Source organism: Sus scrofa, chromosome X, assembly GCF_000003025.6.
Source record: "Sus scrofa isolate TJ Tabasco breed Duroc chromosome X, Sscrofa11.1, whole genome shotgun sequence".
Classification (NCBI taxonomy): Eukaryota; Metazoa; Chordata; class Mammalia; order Artiodactyla; family Suidae; genus Sus; species Sus scrofa.
This window is the reverse complement of record NC_010461.5, coordinates 58,967,204-58,990,407: the sequence shown is the minus strand read 5'-3', so window position 1 is coordinate 58,990,407 and position 23,204 is coordinate 58,967,204. Positions and strand designations below refer to the sequence as shown.

Sequence of the window (23,204 nt, the reverse complement as noted above, 5' to 3'; positions counted from 1 at the left end):
ATGGTGCAGTGGAAACAAATCCGACTAGCGTCCATGAGGATGCAGTTTGATCCCTGGCCTCGCACAGTGGGTTGGAGATCCAGCATTGCCATGAGCTGCTGTGTAGGTTGCAGACGAGGCTTGAATCCTGGGTTCCTGTTGCTGTGGCATAGGCCTGCAGCTGTAGTTCTGATTGGATCCTTAGCCTGGGAACTTCCATATGCCATGAGTGTGGCCCTAAAAAGCAAAAAAGAAATTTAAAAAATATCATCTTAGGGTATACCTGAATCATCATGAACAGACTGTTGGTAGAAATATGAAATTTAAGGGCAATGCTAGTGAGCGCTCAGATGAAGATGAGCAAAATGTTATGGAAACTTGAGGCAGATAATTTCTTTTTTTTTTTTTTTTTTTTTTTTTTTTTTTTTTTATCTTTTTGTCTTTGTTGTTGCTATTTCTTGGGCCGCTCCCGCGGCATATGGAGGTTCCCAGGCTAGGGGTTGAATCGGAGCTGTAGCCACCGGCCTACGCCAGAGCCACAGCAACGCGGGATCCGAGCCGCGTCTGCAACCTACACCAGATCACGGCAACGCTGGATCTTTAACCCACTGAGCAAGGGCAGGGATCGAACCCGCAACCTCATGGTTCCTAGTCGGATTCGTTAACCACTGCGCCACGACGGGAACTCCAGATAATTTCTTATTATACAATGGCAGAAACTTAGCTGAATTTTATTTTGAACCTATTCTTTTCTGTAAAAAGAAACAAACAAACGAAAAAACAAAAACAAAACTTGTAGGAGTTCTCATTGTGGCTCAGCAGGTTAAGAATTCAACTAGTGTATATGAGGATGTGGGTTTGATCCCTGGTCTTACTCAGTGGGCTAAGGATCTGGCATTGCCGTAAGCTGCAGCAGAGGTTGCAGATGTGGCTTGGATCTGGTGTTGCTGTGGCTGCAGTGTAGGCCAACAGCTGCAACTCTGATCAACCCCTAGCCTGGGAACTTCCGCATGCTGTGGGTGCAGCCAAAAAGAAATAAATATAAAAGAATACTACTCAGCCATAAAAAAGGATGACATAATGCCATTTGCAGCAACATGGATGGAACTAGAGACTCTCATACTGAGTGAAATGAGCCAGAAAGACAAAGACAAATACCATATGATATCACTTATAACTGGAATCTAATATCCAGCACAAATGAACATCTCCTCAGAAAAGAAAATCATGGACTTGGAGAAGAGACTTGTGGTTGCCTGATGGGAGGGGGAGGGAGTGGGAGGGATCGGGAGCTTGGGCTTATCAGACACAACCTAGAATAGATTTATAAGGAGATCCTGCTGAATAGCATTGAGAACTATGTCTAGATACTCATGTCGCAACAGAAGAAAGGGTGGGGGAAAAAACTGTAACTGCAATGTATACATCTAAGGATGACCTGACCCCCTTGCTGTACAGTGGGAAAAAAAAAAAGAATAAGAAGTTAGGAACCAATAACAGAAAGAAAACTGGAAAATTTGCAAGTATATGGAAATCAAACACACTCTTAAAAAGCAATGGCCAAGATAGAAATACAAAGGGAAATTAGGAAACACAGTGACAAGTGATTAGGAGAACACAACTTATCAAAATTATGGGATGCAGCAAAAGCAGTTTTAAGAGAGAAATTTACAGCTGTAAATACTTCGATTTAAAAAATAAGAAAGATTTTGGAGTTCCCGTTGTGGCGCAGCAGAAACGAATCCGACCAGGAACCGCGAGATCGTGGTTCGATCTCTGGGCTCACTCAGTGGGTTAAGGATCCAGCGTTGCCCTGAGCTGTGCTGTAGGTTGCAGATGTGGCTTGGATCTGGCATTGCTGTGGCTCTGGTGTAGGCCGGCAGCAACAGCTCTGATTGGACCCCTAGCCTGGGAACCTATGTACGCCATGGGTGTGGCCCTCAAAAGACAAAAAAAAAAAAGATAAAAAATAAGAAAGATTTTGAGTAAATAACATAAATTTACTTCTCAAGGAACTAGAAAAAGAACAGACAAAATCTATAGCTAATAGAAGAAAGGAAATAATAAAGATTAGCACAGGGGGAGTTCCCGTCGTGGCACAGTGGTTAATGAATCCGACTAGGAACCATGAGGTTTCGGGTTTGGTCCCTGCCCTTGCTCAGTGGGTTAACGATCCGTTGTTGCCGTGAGCTGTGGTGTAGGTTGCAGACGCGGCTAGGATCCCGCGTTGCCATGGCTCTGGCTCAGGCCGGAGGCTACAGCTCTGATTTGACCCCTAGCCTGGGAACCTCCATATGCCACGGGAGAGGCCCAAGAAATGGCAAAAAGACAAAAAAAAAAAAAAAAAAAAAAAAAAGATTAGCACAGGGCTAAAAAATAGAGAATATGAAAACAGAAAAATCAAAGCAAAAGTTGATTCTTTGAAAATATCAATAATATTAATAAACGTTAAGCTAGACTGACAACAAAAAAGGGAAGATGCAAATAACTTAAAATCAGAGATAAAAGTGGGAAGAAATGATTCAAGATGTTGATGAAAATATTCAATAAACAGTATTGGCTAAGAAAAGGAAAGATTTTTTAAAGCCAAACTAAGGATTATAGCCCAGAAGACAGTCTCTCAGATAACTCCGAGGAATTGCTCTGGAGGAGCATGATTTTTGGCACAGTTTTATATCTTGCCAGAACAAAGAACATTAAACAAGTCAGGGATACATTCTCCTCAAGGTTTCAAAAAGAAGTAAAAACAGATCAGTATGTACAAATGATTCAGTATGGCCTTGGCACCTGGGAAGGGAGTCTTATTATTGAAGGGATATCAGCACTGGCATCCTAGGAAGGGAGGTATTTAATTTTACTTTTAATTTAGACATCCTTTTTAAATTAAAGTGTAGTTGATTTACAATGTTGTGTCAATTTCTGCTATATAGCATAGTTACCCAGTCATAAAACTATATATGTTCTTTTTCTCATACTATCTTCCATCATGTTTTATCCCAAGAGATTGGCATAGTTCCCTGTGCTATACAGTAGGATATCATTTCTGATCCACTCCAAATGAAATAGTTTGCATCTACTAACCCCAAACTCCCAGTCCCTCCCACTCCTCCCCCATCCCCATTTGTTCCATACTTTAGGTTCCACATATAAGTGATATCATATGGTATTTGTCTTTCTGACTTACTTCACTTAGAATGGTAATCTCTAGATGCATCCACATTGCTGCAAATGCAATTATTTAATTTTTTATGACTGAGTAGTATTTCATTGTATATATAATACCACATCTTCTTAATCCATTCATCTGTTGATGGACATTTAGGTTGCTTCCATGTCTTGGATATTGTGAATAGTGCTGAGATGAACATTGGGGTACATGTATCTTTTTGAATTATGGTTTTGCATCAGCTGTTTTTATAAATTAAATTTTTTATGGAAGACTAACATACACACAAAAGTGCACACATCAAAAGTACACACCAAAAAGTGCTCACATTGATGGATGATGACAAAGTGAACACACCCATGTACCCACTACCCAGGTCAAAAAGTTAAGCCTGCCCAGGACTAAAGAAGCCATCCTCAAAGCAGTTTTTAGCCATCATTGCAGACCTTCTCACAACAGCCCTCAGAGGAAGGTATAAGTAATTCAAAATACTTTAGAGATACTGAATTATTTTTCTTTAAACCAATTCATTTAATTCATCCTTGAGTACTTGGGAAATTAAACATTTTCTCCACTTGATTTTCCTCTAAATATTATTAGAATTTAATATGTATTAGAATAAATACATGACTATTAAACAAAAGAGCTCTTTCACATATATTGAAAATTCCCTCTCTCATACCATTCCCTCACATGCCACTAGCAAAATGTGTGCCACACTTTGGGGAACATTGTATTGTGCTGTGGGAATAAACACAAGGAGGAGGCTATTTACATTGGGAAGATCAGGAAAGACTTGAAGCAATACAAGGAGGCAGGTGCAATGCGCCATCTGATATTTGTGAAGAGGATATGTGCTTTTTAAAATTTTTTATTTTTATTATAGTTGATTTACAGTGTTGTGTGAATTTCTGCTGCACAGCATAGTGACCCAGTCACACATATATATGCATTTTTGCTCATACTATCTTCTGTCATGTTTTATCCCAAGAGATTGGCTATAGTTCCCTGTGCTGTACAGTAGGACCTCATTGCTTATCCATTCTAAATGACACAGTCTGCATCTGCTAACTTCAAACTTCCCATCCATCCCATTCCCCCCACCTTGGCAACCACAAGTCAGTTCTCCATGAATATAGGCATTCTTTACTTCTGGTTGATTCATCCTTTTATTTAAATAATTAAAGCATATATACATTGTATGGTTGATAGGCCACAAACAGGTTGTTTTAGTTAGCATAAAATTCAAATTAACTCATATATAAGCCAGAATGACTTCCCCATACCTCAGTATGTGAAAATTTCTTTTATCAATGGTAAACCAGGACAATTCTGAACTCATCTTGTACCAAGGACACATTAAATCTACAATTACACATGGAAAAATCATCTCTGAAAAAGACCTGAAAACTAGCTGAGTAACTCCTTAACATCAAACAAATGAGGCAAAAGTCACATTGAATAGGGTCAAAGAGGCTGAGAGAGTTTCTTGATAAATTCCACCTCTGCTGTGGTGACCCACTATTGTGAGGGAGCTAACAGACCTAGAGCTTCTCCTTGAGGCACAGAAGTTTGTACCTGTATCAGGCACCTCAAATTTTAAAACTTCCTCTGAGAGATAAGCCCCCAAAATATCCGTCTTTGAAAACCAATGGAGCTCATGACCATGAGATACAAAGGGCTATAGCAAGCTGAGAAATGGCTAAATGTCTTATTTGCAGGCTTCTGCCCCAGGGCATTGCAAAGATAGCAGACTGAAACATAACCCAACAGTATTTCTGTGAATGAGGCTTGTATGATTATTCTCACCTTTGGTCTGAGGGACAGGCTTCAGATTTGGCACACAATAGAGCCCTACAGAGGTGCTTTCAGAGAATGTAGGCCAGGGAGTACATCCCTCTGCCTCACAAAAGTTTGCCAGTATCTCCCAGAAAGGAACTTAAACACACATTTAGAGTGCATTTTTATGTGCCACTTAGAAATCACCCCCAGATTGCCTGGCTCCGGTTCCAGCTGGGATTATGCTTGTGGTCCCAACAGGACTGTATATATTTGCATTATTTAAAAGTTGTTGCTGGAGTTGCCGTCATGGCTCCTGGCTAGTAACCTTGAGATTATGGGTTTGATCCCTGGCCTCACTCAGCGGGTGAAGGATCCAGTGTTGCCATGGCTGTGGCGTAGGCCAGCAGCTACAGCTCCGATTAGACCCCTAGCCCAGGAACCTCCATATGCTGGGGGTTCGGCCCCCCCAAGAAAGACAAAAGACAAAAGACAAAAAAAGTTGTTGCCTGAGGGTCTGGCTTCCAATCAGCATGTATCTAGGTGCCAATTAAAAACAATCCCTTTTGGATACTGAAATAGCCTCAACTACTAGGAGTTACTAAAAATAAAGTGAGCTGCTAGGATAATCACAAAGGTTTGAGACAACCAAGAGCTAGGGCAAGGTTGAATGATAAAATTCATCTCTTATGTGAAGCTACTCCTTCAAGAATAGGAAAAAAGGGTTCCCTTGTGGCACAGCAAATTAAATATCTGGCATTGTCACTGCAGTGGTCCTAGGCTGCTATTTTGGTACAGGTTTGATCCCCAGCCCAGGAACTTCCATATGCCACGGGTGTAGCCAAAAGAAAAAAAAAGAATAGAAAAAAAGAATATTTCATCTAATGCGTAAAAAACAACAGAGTAATACAAAATCTAGGAAACAGGAATATGTTCCAAATTAATAGACATGATAAAATCTCATTTTTCTTTCTTATTGCTTTCAAGACTCTCTCCTTGTCTTCAATTTTCAATATTTTAATTATAATGTGTCTTGGTGTAAGTCTCTTTGAATTTCTCTTATCTAGAAGTCTCTGGGCTTCACGGATCTATATATCTGTTTCCTTCTATAAGTTAGGTTGTTTTCAGCCATTATTTCTTTGAATAAGCTTTCTGTCCTTTTCTCTCTCTCCTCCTTCTGGGGCCGTTATAATGTGAATTTTGATCTGCTTTATGTTATCTATAAGTCCCTTAAACTATCTTCACTTTTTAAAATGTTTCTCTCTCTCTCTCTCTCTCTCTCTCTCTCTCTCTCTCTCTCTCGGCCATGGCATGCAGTGGCTTGATGTGGGCTCTCAGTTTGCAGACCCGGGATTGAATAAAGGCTGCAGCAGTGAAAGCAATGAGTCCTCACTACTAGGCCACCAAAGAACCCCCCAAACTCCTTTTCTTTTCTTTTCTTTCTTTTTTTTCTTAGGGTCATACCTGCAGCATATGGAAGTTCCCAGGCTGGGGAATGAATCAGGGGTACAGTTGCCAACCCACACCACAGCCATAGCAATGCCAGATCTGAGCTGCATCTGCAACCTACACCACAGCTTATGGCAATGTCTGATCCTTAACCCATGGTGTACTAGTCGAGTTTGTTACCACTGACCTACAACAGGAACTCCCCCTTTTTCTTTTTGCTGCTCTGATTATGTGAGTTCAACATAGCCCTGTTTTTGAGTTCACTGATCCTCGTTATTCTTCATCTAGTCTACTGCTGAATCCCTCCAGGGTGCTTTTCTGTTCAATCATTGTATTCTTCAGCTCTGTGACTTTTGTTTGGTACTTTCTTATATTTTCTTTCTCTTTGTTGAAGTTCTCATTGTGTTCATTCATTCTTCTGATATCAGTCAACATCTTTATGATCATCATTTTGAATAGACATTTTTTCCAAAGAGGAAATGCAGATGGCCAGCAGGCACATGAAAAGATCCTCAATGTTGCTAATCATCAGGGAAATGCAAATCAAAACCGCAATGAGATATCACTTCACATCTACCAGAATGGCTATCATCAACAAGGACACAAATAACAAATGTTGGTGAGGATATGGAGAAAAGTGGACCTTTACGCACTGTTGGTGGGGATGTAAGTCGATGCAGCCACAATGAAAGTTTTTAAAAAAACTAAAAATAGAACTACCCTATGACTCAGCAATTTCCTTCCTGGGTATATATCTGAAAAAAAAAAAAAAGAAACACTAATTTGAGAAGACATATGCATCCCAATTTTATAGCTGCATTATTTACAATTGCCAAAACATGGAAGCAACCTAAGTGCCCATCAACAGGTAAACGAATAAGATCTGCTGTGTGTACACACACACACACACACACACACACACACAATGGAATACAACTCCGCCATAAAAAGAATGAAGTTTTTCCATTTGCATCAACATGGATGGATTTGGAGGACATTATGCTTATTTCACTTAGCCAAAAACAAAATGATAAAAGAAGAGGAACAAGACAAGGATGCCCATTTTCCCCACAGCTATTCAGCATAGTATTGGAAGTTCTAGCCAGAACAATTACATAAGGAAAAGCAATAAAAAATAAGGCATCCAAATTTCATTTTATTTTATTTTTCTAATGATGGAGGAACTATCAGATTATAGTAAGTACTGGGGAGAATGTATATATGTATATATATTTGTCTTTTTGCCTTTTCTAGGGCCACTCCTGAGGCATATGGAGGCTCTCAGGTTAGGGGTCAATTGGAACTGTAGCTGCAAGCCTACACCAGAGCCACAGCAATGCAGGATCTGGGCCACATCTGCGACCTACACCACAGCTCACAGCAACGGTGGATCCTTAACCCACTGAGCAAGGCCAGGGACCGAACCCACAGCCTCATGGTTCCTAGTCGGATTCACTGACCACTGAGCCACGATGGGAACTCCCCAAATTTTAAATGAAGAAGTAAAATTATCTCTGTTTACAGATGTCCTGTAGAAAACCCTGAAGATTAAAAAATAAGAAGCAACAAATAAATTCAGAAACATCGCAGGAAATAAAATCAACATGCAAATATTTGTTGCTTTTCTATACACTAACAATGAGTAATCTGAAAAGGAAATTAAGAAAAAACCATTTATAATAGCATGAAAAAGATAAAGTACTTAGAAATAATTTTAGCCAAAGAGGTGAAATACTTGTACAGTGAAAACTACAAAACAGTGCTGAAAGAAATTAAAGAAGACATACATACATGGAAAGACATTCTATACTCATGGATTGGAAGGCCTAATATTTTTTTAAATGATAATACTAGTCAAAGAGACCTACAGAATCAACGCAATCCCTGTGAAAATCCCAAAGGCATTTTTTTGAGAAATAGTAAAACCCATCCTGAAATTTATATGGAATATCAATTGATTCCTAATATCTAAAACAATACTGAAAAATGAAGAACAAAGTTGGAGAACTCACATTTTCTTATTTTTAAACTTAGTACAAAGCTACAATAATCAAATCAGTGTGAAACTGGTGTAAAGACAGACGTATAGATCAATATAACGTAACAGAGAGCCCAGAAATGAATTCTCACATATATTGTCAATTGATTTTCAGCAAGTGTGCCAAGACTATTAAATGGGAAAAATATTGTCTTTTCAACAAAAGCGCTGAGGAAACTGAATATTTGCACACAAAAGAACAAAGTTAGGAACTTACACCATATATACATATTAATTCAAAATGGATCAAAGAACTAGATATATGTTTTATACATAAAACACTTAGAAAAAACAGAAGGAAAACTTCATGACATTGATTTGGCAATATTTTCTTGGATATGATGCTAAAAATATGGGCAATGAAATAATATAAATAATGTGGACTTCATTAAAATTAATAACATTTGTTCATCTAAGGACACTATCAAGAAAGTAAAAAGATAATCCATAGAATGAGAGAAAATAATTTGCAGACCACACATCTGATAAGAGATTAATATCCAGAATACGTAAAGAACTGCTACATCTCAACAACAAAAAATCAAACAAACCAATTCAAAAGTGGACAAGAAGGAGTTTCCATTGTGGCTCAGCAGTAATGAACTCGACTAGTATCCATTGAGGATGTGGGTTCAATCCCTGGCCTCACTCAGTGGTTTGAGGATCCAGCGTTGCTGCAAGCTGTGGTGTAGGTCGCAGATGCAGCTCGGATCGGGCGTTGCTGTGGCTGTGGAATAGGCCGGCAGCTATAGCTCTGATTTGACCGCTAGCCTGGGAACTTCCATATGACACACATGTGGCCTTAAAAATACAAAAAACAAAAACAAAAACCAACAAACGTGGACAAAGAGCTTGAATAGACATTTCTCTAAATAAGATATACAAATGGATAAGAAGCAGTTGGAAAGATACTCAACATATTTGTTTGGGAAATTAAAATTAAAACCAGAATGACTTCATTTCCATTAGGATGCCTTTAAAAATTGAAAAATAAGTTTCAGTGAGAATTTGGAGAAATTTCAACATTTGTGCATTGCTATTGGGAATGTCAAATTGTACATCCTTTATGGAAAACAGTTTTATCTTTCCTCAAAAATATGCACATAGACTTACCATGCGATCCAGTAATATATGTGCAAAGAATTGAAAGCAGCGGCTCAAATATATGCACAACAAATTTCATAGCAGTATTATTCACAATAGTTGAAGTTGGAAACAACCATAATGTCCACCAATAGATTAATGAGTAAACAGAATGTAATATATATATGCATATACATACATTTCCAGTCTTAAAAAGCAATGAAGTTTTGATACTGGCTACAACATGAATGAACCTTAAAAACATTATAAGTGAAATAAGCCACATACAAAGATAAATATTGTATGATTATTGTATGATTAAAAGTATATAAATCATAAATATTAAATCATAAATATTGTATGATTCCAAGTATATGAGGTAACTTAAAATAAATAAATGCAGACAAAAAATATAATAGAGGTTATTAGAAGCTAGAGGGAGTGAGGAATGGAGAGTTATTGTTTAATGGGTACAGAGTTTCAGTTTGAGATAATGAAGTTCTGAAAATGAACTTTGATGATGGTTGTACAACACTGTGAATGTACTTAATGCAACTGAATTGTATACCTATAAGTGGTTAAAATGGTAAATTTTATGTTATATACATTTTAGCACAATAAAAATTAAATTACAGTACCTTTTATAATAACATCAATCATAATAAAACAATATAAGGTTAAATTTAACAAACATAGTACGAGATTTGTTTACTGAAAACTACAAAACATTGTTGAGAGTAATAAGAGAAGACAAATAAATGTAATTTCTTTGTTCACAGACTGAAAGACTCAATCTTGTTAAGATATTGATTCTTCCCAAATTGATCTATAGATTCAAGGCAATCTGTATAAGAATTATAGGTGTATTCCTTTTTTTTTTGCAGAAATTTACAAGCTAATACTAAAATTCGTGTGAAAATGCAAAAGACTCAGAATAGCCAAAACTATTTTGGAGAAAGACGAAAAAAAATGGAGTACTTTCACTTCCCAATAAACAAATTGATATAATGCTACATTAATCAAGACTGAGGTACTGGCATAAGGACAGACACATAGATGAATAAAACTGAATTGAAAATCCAGAAATAAGGGAGTTCCCACTGTGGCTCAGTGGGTTAAGAACCTAAAGTAGTCGCCATGAAAATTAAGATTCAATCCCTGGCCTTGATCAGTGGGTTAAGGATCCTGTGTTGCTGCAAACATAGCACAGGTTGCAGATGCTGTTCGGATCTGGTGTTGCTGTGACGTAGGCCAGCAGCTGCAGCTCTGATTTGACCTCTAGCTTGGGGACTTTCATATGCCACAGGTGAAGCCCTAAAAATAAAAAAAAAAGAAAATCCAGAAGTAAATCCTTACATTCATAGTGGTGGTGAGTTTGTGTCAAGGAAAAGACAAGGAGATAAGGAGATGGCAGTACTACACAAACAAACTTTATTGGGTGGTGCCTGGACCAGGGTTGCTTGAGAGGGTTATTTTCTCACAGCAGAAAACCTTACACAGACTTGTCACAGGACCATATCCCAGAAGGGGAAGTGGGCAAGGGAATTTCTGGGACAGAGGTAAATCAGAGAAGAGGCTTAAGTGTCTAGGTGATGTCCTTCAGTAGCAAGGTGGGGAGTCTCTGGATCAGAGACCTCCAAAGGGCAATAGCAGTTTGGGATCTTTTATAGCTACAAGGTTTGTCTTATCTATAGCTAGCAGATACAGGGTACAGTTTTGAAGGGTAACAGGCAAGCTCTAAATGACAAAAATGTGCTTATTTAGGCTATATTTAAAGCAGGTAGATGTGTGAGAGTTTTGAGTTTGATTCTGAAGGGCTTTGAACTAAGGGTCCTAGACTGCTATGAAAAATAAACAATGCAGAGGCTGATACACAGGGGCTACCTTTGGTCCATTTATATAATATGGTCAAGTGATTTGTGATAAAAGTACCAAGGCAATTTATTGAGGAAAAAGATAACTTTTTAAACAAATGGTGCTGGGGCAAATAGACATCCATATTCAGACACTAAACTTGGGACCTTAACTCACATCGTATGCAAACAATTACTCAAAATGGATCACAGACCTAAATACAAGAAGTAAAACTATAAAACCTTTAGAAGGAAGTATAGCAGAAAATTCAAGATCTTGAATTAGACAGAGATTTCTTAGTTATGACACCAAACACAGTCTATGTAAAATGGCAAATTGGATCTCATCAAAATCCAAAACTCTTGCACTTCAAAAACACCATTTTAGTAGGTATAAAAAGATGTGCAACATACTGGTGGAAAATACTGCAAAACATATAGCTGATAAAGGACTTGCATGAAGAATATGCATAGAACTCTTATACCTCAATAATAAGATAATCATACAAATAAAAATAGGTAAAAGATTTGAAGATATTATATCAAAAATATGTGAATGGTTAATTTGTACATGAAAAAATGATCATTAGAAAAGTGCAAATCAAACCACAACAGGATATCATTTCATACATCAGAAAGGCTAAAATAAAAAAAGACTCAATGTTCATCATTCATAGTAGTCAAAGTTAGAAACAACCTCTATGTCCATTAGTTGGTGTAAAAATGAACATAGTGTGGGAGTTCCCGTCGTGGCTCAGTGTTTAACGAATCTGACTAGGAACCATGAGGTTGCAGGTTTGATCCCTGCCCTTGCTCAGTGGGTTGAGGACCTGGCATTGCCGTGAGCTGTGGTGTAGGTTGCAGACGCGGCTCGGATCCCGCGTTGCTGTGGCTCTGGCGTAGGCTGATGGCTACAGCTCTGATTCGACCCCTAGCCTGGGAACCTCCATATGCCACGGGAGAGGCCCAAGAAATGGCAAAAAGACAAAAAAAAAAAAAATGAACATAGTGTGGTGTATCCATGCATTTAAATACTATTTAGCAACAAAAAAAAGAACCAACTATGGACACATTCTGTGGCATGAATCTCAAAATCTTTATTTTCAGTGATAAAAGCCAGACACACAAGGCTATATATTGTATGATTCCATTTACATGAAATACTTAGAAAAGATAAAGGCATAAAGACAGAAAATATATTAACAGTTGCCAATGATGGACATTTAGGTTTCTTCCATGTCTTGGCTATTATAAATAGTACTGCAATGAACATTGGGATGCATGTATCTTTTTGAATTATGGTTTTCTCCTAATAAATGCCCAGATGTGGGATTCCTGGATCATATGGTAGTTCTGTATTTAGTTTTTTAAGGAACCTCTATGCTGTTCTTAATTGTTGCACTAGCTTACATGCCCACCAACAGTGTAGGAGGGTTCCCTTTTCTCCACACCCTCTCTAGAAGACTTTTTTTTAAAAAAGTTTTATTGAAGTATGGTTGATTTACAATGTTGTGATAATTTCTTCTGTCCAACAAAGTAATTCAGTTTTAGATATACACACATGCATTCTTTCTCAGATCTTTTCCCATGTATATTATTACAGAATATTGAGTAGAGTTTCCTTTGCTATACAGCAGTTCCCCATTGGCCAAACATTCCATTTTGTACATATGCCAATCCCAAACCCCCAATCCCTCCCTCCCCCCAACTGTCCCCTTCAGTAACTATAAGTTTGTTTTCAACTCCATGAGTCTGTTTTTCTTCTGCAAATAAGTTCATTTGTAGCCATTTTATAGATTGCACCTATATGTGATAGCATATGATGTTTGTCTTTGTCTGACTTACTTTACTTAGTATGATAATCTCTAGGTCAATCCATGTTACTGCGAATGGTATCATGCCATTTTTTTATGGCTGAGTAATATTCCATTGTATATATGTATCACATCTCCTTAATCTATTCTTTTGTCAATGGGCACTTAGGTTGTTTCCAGGTCTTGGCTATTGTAAATAGTGCTGCAATGAAGATTGGAGTACATGTGATTTTTCGAGTCGTGGTTTTCTCTGGATAGATGCCCAGGAGTGGGATTGCTGGATTATATGGTAGTTGTATTTTTAGTTTTTGAAGGAACCTCCATACTGTTTTCCATAGTGGTTGTACCAATTTACATCCCCACCAACATTGTAGGAGGGTTCCCTTTTCTCCACACCCTCTCCAGCATTTGTTATTTGTAGACTTGTTAATGATGGCCACTCTGACTGGTGTGAGGTAATACATTGTTGTAGTTTGGATTTGCATTTCTCTAATAATTTGTGATGTTGAGCATCTTTTCATGTATTTTTTGGCCATCTGTTTTCTTTGGAGAAATGTCTGTTTAGATCTTCTGACCAGTTTTTAATTTTTTTTATATAAAGCTGTATGAGATGTTTGTATATTTTGGAGATAAATCCTTTGTTGGTTGCTCTATTTGCAAAGATTTTTTTCCCATTCTGTGAGTTGTTTTTCCATTTTGTTAACGGTTTCCTTTGCTGTGCAAAAGCTTTTACATTTAATTAGGTCCCACTTGTTTATTTTTCTTTTTATGAATCAAAAAATGTGGATCAAAAGATACATTTCTGCAATTTATGTCAAAGAGTGTTCTGTCTACATTTTCCTCTGGGAGTTTTATAGTATCTGACCTTACATTTAGGTCTTTAATCCATTTTGAGTTTATTTTTGTGTATAGTGTTAAAGAGTGTTCTAATTTCATTCTTTTATATGTAGCTGTCCAGTTTTCCCAGCACCACTTACTTGTCTTTTCTACACTGTATATTCTTGCCTCCTTTGTTATAGATTAATTGACCATAGGTGCTTGGGTTTATTTCTGGGCTTTCTATCCTATTCCACTGATCTATATGTCTGTTTTTGTGCCAGTACCATACCGTTTTGATGACTACAGATGGCACATGTATACAGTGGAATATTACTTAGCAATAATAATTCATGAAATAATGTCATTTGCAGCAAGAGGGAAGGACCTAGAAATTATCAAGTCAGACAGAGAAAGACATATATAATATGAAGTCACTAATATGTGATCTCTAATAAATATGATACAATAACAAAAATGAAACAAAATTCAAAGATTTCAAAACCAAACTTATGTTTTAGAAAGGGAAAATGTGGGGTGGGGAAGGATAAATTAGGGGCTTGGGATTGATATATACACATTACTATATATAAAATAGAGGGGTGAAAAGGCCCTATTGTAGAGCACAGGGAAATTTACTCGGTACTGTGTAACAACCCATACGGGAAAAGAATTTGAAAAGAAATTGACATATGTATATGTATAACTGATTTATTTTGCTGTACACACCTGAAATTAACATAACTTTGTATATCAACTATATTCCAATACAATTTTTAAAAATCCAGTTGCCTATAATGGAAATGAACAGTAAGTGTTCATGAAATATCATATTGAGATGATGAACATGTTCTTAAATTGACCCATGGTAGTGGTTGTACAACTTGGTAAATTTAAGAAATCATTGAGGAATTCTCCTATGGTGCAGTGGGTTAAGGATCAGGCATTCTCACTGCTGCAGCTCAGGTTGCTGCTTGCTGTGGCGCAGGTTCAGTCCCTGGCCCAGGAACTTCCACGTGCCATGGGCATGACCAAAAAAATCATTGAATTGTGCACTTGAAAAAGGGTGCATTACATGATATGCAAAATATGGCCCAATGGGGATATTTTAAAAATAATGTTGACATAAACATTATTGTACATTTCTTTTGTTGTGTATATACCTAAATGTTAAATTGTTGGGTCCTAGGAGAAGTATGTGTTTAGATTCAGTTGATAGTGCCAAGCAGTTTTCCAAAGTTTTTAATACGAATTTACACTTCTGGTAGCAATATCTTAAGAGTTCCAATTTCTCTACATTCTTGTGACAGTTTGGAATACACATTTTTTTTTTAAGTTATAGGCACTGTCAATTCTCTTTACATAGTAATCATTTATTTGCTTTGTATGTATATGTGTGTATTATACATATTTTACCTATTTTCACTTAGTGATCATTTTACTTATTGTTTATTTTTTTGTTTATTGGTTTGATTGTTTCAGCATTTTCACTGAAAAATATGCATAACATAAAATTTACCATTTAAACCATTTTTAGGTATACAGTTCAATGGCATTAAGTGCAGTCATATTACTATGCAACCACCATCACCATCCAGAATGTTTTCATTTTTCTGAACTGAAACTCTGTATCCATTAAATAAAAGCTCCCATTTCCACCTGCCCTAGATCTGGCAACCACCATTCTACCTTCTATCTCTATGAATTTGACTATAGTAGGCACTTCACATAAGTGGGATCATACGGTATTTGTCTTTTTGTGTCTGGATTATTTCACATAGTAGTCTTCAGGTTAATCCATGTTGTAGCATGTGTCAGAATTTCATTCCTTTCTAAGGCTGAATAACATTCCATTGTACATATATGCTACTTTTTGTTTATCTATTTCTCTTGCAGTGGACTTGTGGATTGTTTCCACTTTTTGGGTATTGTGAAAAATGCTGCTATGAACATTGGTGGAAAAAAATCTGAGACTCTACCTTCAATTCTTTTGGATATATGTACTGCAGTGGAACTGTTGTACCATATGGCAATTCAAGGTTTATCTTCTGAGGATCTGACATACTGCTTTCCACAGCTGCTACACCATTTCATTATATTTCTCAGCAATACACAAAGTTTCATTTTCTCCAAATTTTTGCTGACACGTTATTTTCTGTTTTTATTATTTTCATAATAGTTACACTATTGGATGTGAAGTGGTCTTTCATTGTTGTTTTTATTTGCATTTCCCTAATTAATGATGTTCAGCATCTTTTCATGTGCCATTTGCATCTCTTTGTAGATATGTTACTCAAGTCCTTTGCCCATTTTTTAATTGCGTTACTTGGGTTTTTGTTGTTGTTGAGTTGTAGGAACCCTTAATATATTCTCTATATTAATTCCTACCAGTTATATGATTTGTAAATATTTTCTCCTGTTCCATGTGTTGCCTTTTAACTCTGTTGATAGTATCCTTTGATACACAAATGTTTTTAATTTGAAGAAGTCCAATTTATCTATTTTCTCTTGGTTGTTTATGCTATGTATATGCTTTCCGTCATATACTTTTGTTTCATGTAATAAAATCAAATCATTTACTTCATGATTTCTGTGACAGCATGTATGACTATAAAGGACTCTTCAGTTTTAAAATTAGATGAATATACCTTCTCTTTGTCCTTTAATAGTTTAGTTTAACTATATAGCATATTTAAATAAGTGGATTTTCTTCTAAAATTACACTTTTGGAAACTAAGAACACTGAAATATGTTAACAAGAGGAAAAATTTATGAGTCTATCCCAATTTTATTTTTAAAAACCTCCAGCCTAATACAACATTTACATAAACAGGTTAGAAAGAAAAGGACCAAAATGTTCACATTGGTTTTCTCAGGGTTGTGAGACTAGTAGTGATTTCTGTTATATTCTAAAAATTTCATTTTCTAAATTTAAAAAATGCACATGTACTGTATGTATTATCAGAAACCACAAGGAATGTTGCAACTACAGAACCAGAAAAAGAAAACCTGAAATGCAGGACTCAGCTATGGAACTACTTAGATTGATACGCGAGTCTGAATGTTGAATTTTGTAAATTCTGTAATGGTATATAACACAGAGATAAAAGAAGTAGAGAGAAAACCTTACCTGTATTCTAAAAGAATTTGTAAAGAAATACAATATGTGAACAGTGTTTATATCTGTGATAATAGCATTCTAGAAATTATTATTTAAATCTGGAAAACAAAAGACATTTAACATTTTAAAAATTGTTCAATTAATAAATGATCAGCATTAGAAATATGGGCAAAATAAACATCACCGATGATACCTACTCAAAGGAAAAATTTTAATGACTGCTTAGTGTTCCAGCCTATGAACACATCTATCATGGTTAGATAACCGAGTCTTTAATGCTGAAATTTAGATTATTTCCCATAACGTTTATCAAACAAATGTTGAATTTTAAAAAATTACTTATACATTTGAGCATTTCTTTTAAAAATTCCCAGTGGCTTTAAAGCCTGCGTCAAGAAGTGGCAAGTCAGCATTAGGATTTGTCCTACAGTTGGCTACAGCATTTTGGCTCTTCATCACAGGCCCTCTTTCACCCTAATTTACATATAACCATCTAGCCCCCTCTTTCCTGTCCCCACCCCATATTCCAGGAAATGTTAGGAGGATTTTCTAATCTAAAATTACTGCTCACTTAGCATACATCTTGTGGGAAATACAGAAAAACATAATATAAAATTTTAAAAATCACTGTTAGTTATACCACCCTGAGACCAATGTTGCTAGTTTTTTTCGCGTTTTCTCTTCTAACCTCTTTTTATAAGTTTCTCCCCTGCTCACGTCTCTCCTTCCCAGAGCCCAGGGCTCAAATTAAACGGACAGATTTAGGATGGGTGAATGCCTTGTCTAACATTTTAGTTATTATTTTCTCTTAGCTCTTTTGAAATTATAAAAAAAAAACCACCAGTTGAAAACCGAAAGAGTAAACTAATAAAACCTGGTTTCTAGAAAACCCAGGTGGTCTGGGACGAGTGGGAGATGGATGAATCAGCCATGTTAGAGAACCTGGGAAGGTGAGCAGAGTTGGAAACTTGATAGATCTAATAACTTATTGGCTCATGGTTTGTCAGTCACTACAGCCCAGCAAATGAAATTAGAGTAGAGTTGTGGGGGAGGGAGGGAGTGACGCAGCAAGCTATTTGCACCAAAAAAAAAAAAAAAAAAAAAAAAAAAAAAAAAAAAAAATCTAGCCCAGAGACGGCTGCGTAATCACATTGCGGCACTGTTTTTTCCTTGCAGCAGCTGCTGCTTGCGGAGGCGATCTGCCCACTGCGGCTCTCTGCAGTCTCTAGCTCGGTCCTGCAGGACCGGTCACGGAAGCCGTCGCCGCTCTCTGCACCCCAGCCCAGCCACCGCTGCCTCTGTGCCGTTTTTGTATCCTCAGCACAGCCTTCGTCCCTGCAGCAGCCTCGACTGTCGCTCCAGGCTCCCACAACCCGACCGCTACCGCTCGTTCCACCTCTGCCCCAGCCACCGCCGCTTCTGATATTCCGGTGAGTCTTCCCTTGCGGAGGTCAGGTCTCCCGATCTTGGCGGTAGCCACCTTAGGCTTGTGAGGTCCTTTGAAAAATGGCCGAGTCAGCCGACTACAAGGAACTGTTAGAATCCAGTCAAGAAGAGGCTGGTGATAAGGTAATGATGGAAGGGCCCGGGGAACAGCCGGAGCGCGGTGAAGATGCCGCAGCCGGGCCTGGAGATGATGAGGAGCGCGGTGAAGAAGCCGCCGCTGGGCCTGGGGAAGAAGGGGGAAAAGGTGAAGATGCTGCTGCTGGGTCCGGGGAAGGCGGGGAAAAAGGTGAAGATACTGATGAGGACTCAGACGCAGACCGTCCTAAAGGACTTATCGGTTATCTTTTAGATACAGACTTTGTTGAAAGTCTACCTGTGAAAGTTAAATACCGTGTGTTAGCCCTCAAAAAACTTCAAACTAGAGTGGCCAACCTAGAATCCAAATTCCTGAGAGAGTTTCATGGCATTGAAAGAAAGTTTGCTGAAATGTATCAACCTTTATTGGAAAAAAGACGTCAGATAATCAATGCAATTTATGAACCTACAAAAGAGGAATGTGAATATAAATCAGACTCAGAAGACTGTGATGATGATGAGATGTATGATGAGGAAGAGCTGTATGGTAATGAGGAGGGTCTCCTACATGAGTACATGGATGAGGATGACGGTTGTGAAGAAGACTATTATGATTATGTTATTGAGAATGATAAGGATGATGACGACGCTGATGATGATGATGATGATGACGACGATGATGACGACGGCGACGACAGCGAGGCTGCCAGAGGTGAAAATAAAGAAGAGGATCCTAAAGGAATTCCTGATTTTTGGCTGACTGTCTTAAAAAACGTTGACACACTCACTCCTTTGATTAAGAAATATGATGAGCCTATTCTGAAGCTCCTGACAGATATTAAAGTGAAACTTTCAGATCCTGGTGAGCCTCTCAGTTTCACACTAGAATTTCACTTCAAACCAAATGAATATTTCAAAAATGATCTGTTGACAAAGACTTATGTGCTGAAGTCAAGGCTAGCATATTATGATCCCCATCCCTATAGGGGAACCGCGATTGAGTATTGCATAGGCTGTAAAATAGATTGGAATGAAGGAAAGAATGTCACTTTGAAAACCATCAAGAAGAAGCAGAAACACCGAATCTGGGGAACAATCCGAACTGTGACTGAAGATTTTCCCAAGGAGTCATTCTTCAATTTCTTTACTCCTCAAGGAATCAACTCAGATGGAAAGGATGGAAATGATGATTTTTTACTTGGTCACAATTTTCGTACTTATATAATCCCAAGATCAGTATTATTTTTCTCAGGTGATGCACTTGAATCTCAGCAGGAGGGGGTAGTTAGGGAAGTTAATGATGAAATTTATGACAAAATTATTTATGATAATTGGATGGCTGCAATTGAGGAGGTTAAAGCCTGTTGCAAAAATCTTGAGGCAATAGTAGAAGACATTGATCGCTAAGGCAGAGTGTACACAGCCCTGCACTTAACTGACCTAGATCTAGTTACTCAAGATATAAGAAGTTAATTACAGTGTTGTGTTCTTAATTTTTCTTGAGGTGTCAGTTAAAACATATGTCTTAGAAATATAAAAGTTCGAATACTAATTCATTTGACCTTGCATTTTAGTAGTAGAATGCTTTCAAGAAATATAGACTGTGGTAAATAATTTAAGACATTACTATAGTGATGTGTAGTTTAATCCTTCTGAAGTCCTTTGGTCATGTAGGCACTAAACTATAGCTGTGAATATTATCAGAACTGCTAAATGAGATAAATATTTATTCAGAAAGAAAATCTTGGAACCAAGCCAAGGTTCTTTAGCTGTTGTTTGTATACTGCATTTGTGTTTTCTTAGTACGTATTAGCCAGTGGGTTTAATTTTGTTGTGCATGCTTCATTTTGTAGTAAAAATGCAGAATTTAAAACTCGAATGCTTGAGAAAAAGCCTGCATATGGTTAAGAATTTCAGGCATTTACTGTTAACAACAGCTTGTGTGCATAGGCTCTTGTATTTTATGTGACCATGATAAACAATGAAGCAGTCATATTGGTGTTTATCAGTGAAGTGTTAATTGCAGTATTTTCCAAAGATTGCCACATATTATTCTGTGTAATTGTATAAACTGTAATTACAGTGTATAGTTTCTCTTTTCCTATAGTGCATTTAATCATTCATCGAAAGCATTACTTTATCATTTTGCAAAGATTTTTAATGTTCTTTCACCACAAAATAAATAAAAATTTCAGTGTCTCATGTTATAAAACTGATCTTCAGTAATATGTTAATTACAGGACTTTTGGAAAATATTTAAAAAATACATTAAAACTAAAATCCATATACCCACTCCCCAAAGATAAGCATTGTTAATGTTTGAATAATTTTCTACCATTCTTTTTTCTTTTTGTTTAAATATACATGCAAATTTACTAAAACTATACTTAGATGTGCAAAGAAAGTGTATCTTTGTTGTTTACAACTGATCTTAATCGTGAATCCACCTCCACCTCCCTGGGCTGCAGAGAAACAAAAATCTCAACTTTAATCTAGTTACTTCATTGTCAGTTAATAATTTAAACACTCCAAAAATAACAGGATCTCGTGTGTTAGTCTATATTTCAGATTTACCTACTCTCCCACAACCTCAACTGGATATAGAGGGCCTTATATTGCTTTATGACATTGGTGGGAGGGGATGTGCACTGACTGGGGACAATGGGATGTGGTTGATCAGAATGCTGACTTTGTCCCAGAGATGATTTTGCCTTCCTCAAGTGTGGAAACCCAGAAGTTTGGCTGCCCCCTTTAGCATACTCTGTGAAAGTCACATCTATCCCTCTGGGACAACAGTGAACTTCTTAGTCCCTTCCATGCCATGTGAGAGCTGAGAGTGGCTAGGAAGTGCTAACTCTGTCTCGTTATTGCTGCCTATCCACTCTTCCATCCCAGGTGGTTGTGATGTGATCCCACAGAATTATAAAATGAAAGTGGAACAAAAGCTCCTCTGCTCGTGACTTATTCTTCCACTATCGAACATATCTCCTCCTTCGGATTTTGTCTCAAAAAGGTAAGTTTATGACAGTGCCTGCTCTTCTTACCACTGTCTCATCTCTACAATCAACTGGGGAGGAAGGTATGGGCTTTTTTTCTCTCCTTTTCTTGTCTGGACAGGATATTCCTCTAAAATATCTTTCTCCCAGGGATAGTGGTAAACAGTGACTAGCTTTTCTCTGGAGTTGTAGTGTTGACAGGGTATTGGGAAATAGACAATTCCCTATTATAGAGGAACCTAAATCAGGAAACACTTCCAGGGTATACTTGGTAAATGCAGACTTTTTCCCATTTTTCACAGCCATTAAATCTTGATCTCTATTAAATTCGCGACTCCCTCTAAGCCCCTCCTACATACAAAAGTTAGGCTCCTTTTAATAGTGGTTGCTGTTACTGTGCACTAAAACATCTGGAACATGAGTGTATTTTGCTATTTCAGGGAGGAATACCAGATACTTGAAGTCTCTCCTGCCCTTTTCTCTTGCCTCCATGAAATAAAGCAGTAAAGCTGCTTCTGGGTTTTCTCTAAGGGCAAGCTAGTCCCCTTTACTGTATTTCTTATGTCAGTGGTCTCCAGACAAAGGTTTCCCGGGACATACCCATAGTTGAACAGGCTGGGTTTTATTCATCATTGTGGGAATAGAGAACATGCATCATGGGGAACCATTGTATGTTATCAGTAAGTATGTGTTAGAAAACATATTTTAGGATGTGGGCCTTGGTCGCATGTTTTGGTGGATGGTCTAAGGAAGCCAGGGTGTTTGTAGCTCAATGAATCTTATCTATAGGGAGGAGAAATTAGAACAGAATAAGGCAGCAAATGGTAAAGAGATTTAGCCACTCATTTTAGCTAGAATGGCAGGGGTGGTTGATATTTTTTGGGTGGCACATTGGCCTTGTTTTTGTCTGTGCTTAGACAAAATTAAGAGGTCTTGCTTTGTCTCATTTTATTGTGGTCTCAGAGTAACCTTGTCTGAGGTTGGTATTCTCTGAGCTGGTTTATGTATAATAGAATAACATGGCCTAGCTCTGAGTACCAGGCCAACTTCCTGATGTCAGGGACTGCTTTTTATATTTTTTTTCTTTTTCACCCCTTCTCAGGAATGTACTTTGATACTGTCATCACTCCCATAGCTTGTGGTGGGATGGAGGTTCATTTAATTCGGATTTAGACTAGTGTATAGGCCCTTTAGACTTTGAGGAAAAGTCATCAGCTTCAGTCCATATACCAGAAACATGTATTAGGGTTTAGGGCTCAAGCATGACTAAAAATAGAATTTTACCTTAATTCTTTTTGTAATTGTTCTTAAAATGTATATTATTCATATGGTCCTAGAGGGATTGTTGAGCTGACTGTTGGGCATTGTTAGAATTTTGGTATTCCTAGGGAATATACTGAAATACATAAATATAATAAAATTCCATTTGGGGGTACATAATGATTTATAGTGTAAATTATAGTACTTAGTATTATATATCATATGGCAGAGTGGTTAGTCTTTGAAGCCAGACTACTTGGAGTCAAATTCCTAACTTATTAGGTGAGTGGCCTTGTGCAAGTTACTTTATGTCTCAGTTTTCATATCTG

The 23,204-nt window shown here is 37.4% G+C and overlaps 1 protein-coding gene across 2 annotated transcripts in view; it reads left to right on the top strand.

The window, feature by feature from the left end:
- Window positions 1-20,831, top strand: part of LOC100525798 (nucleosome assembly protein 1-like 2) — a 207,231-nt gene extending 186,400 nt beyond the window's left edge. Inside the window, exon 2 of one of the 2 annotated variants that reach the window (XM_003135186.5) lies at window positions 18,275-20,831. In XM_003135186.5, the coding sequence (XP_003135234.1) occupies window positions 18,605-20,026 (1,422 nt within the window). In that variant the 5' untranslated portion in view covers window positions 18,275-18,604 and the 3' untranslated portion in view covers window positions 20,027-20,831. The remainder of the gene's footprint in view (window positions 1-18,274) is intronic. The other variant, XM_021080764.1, reaches the window with a different exon arrangement.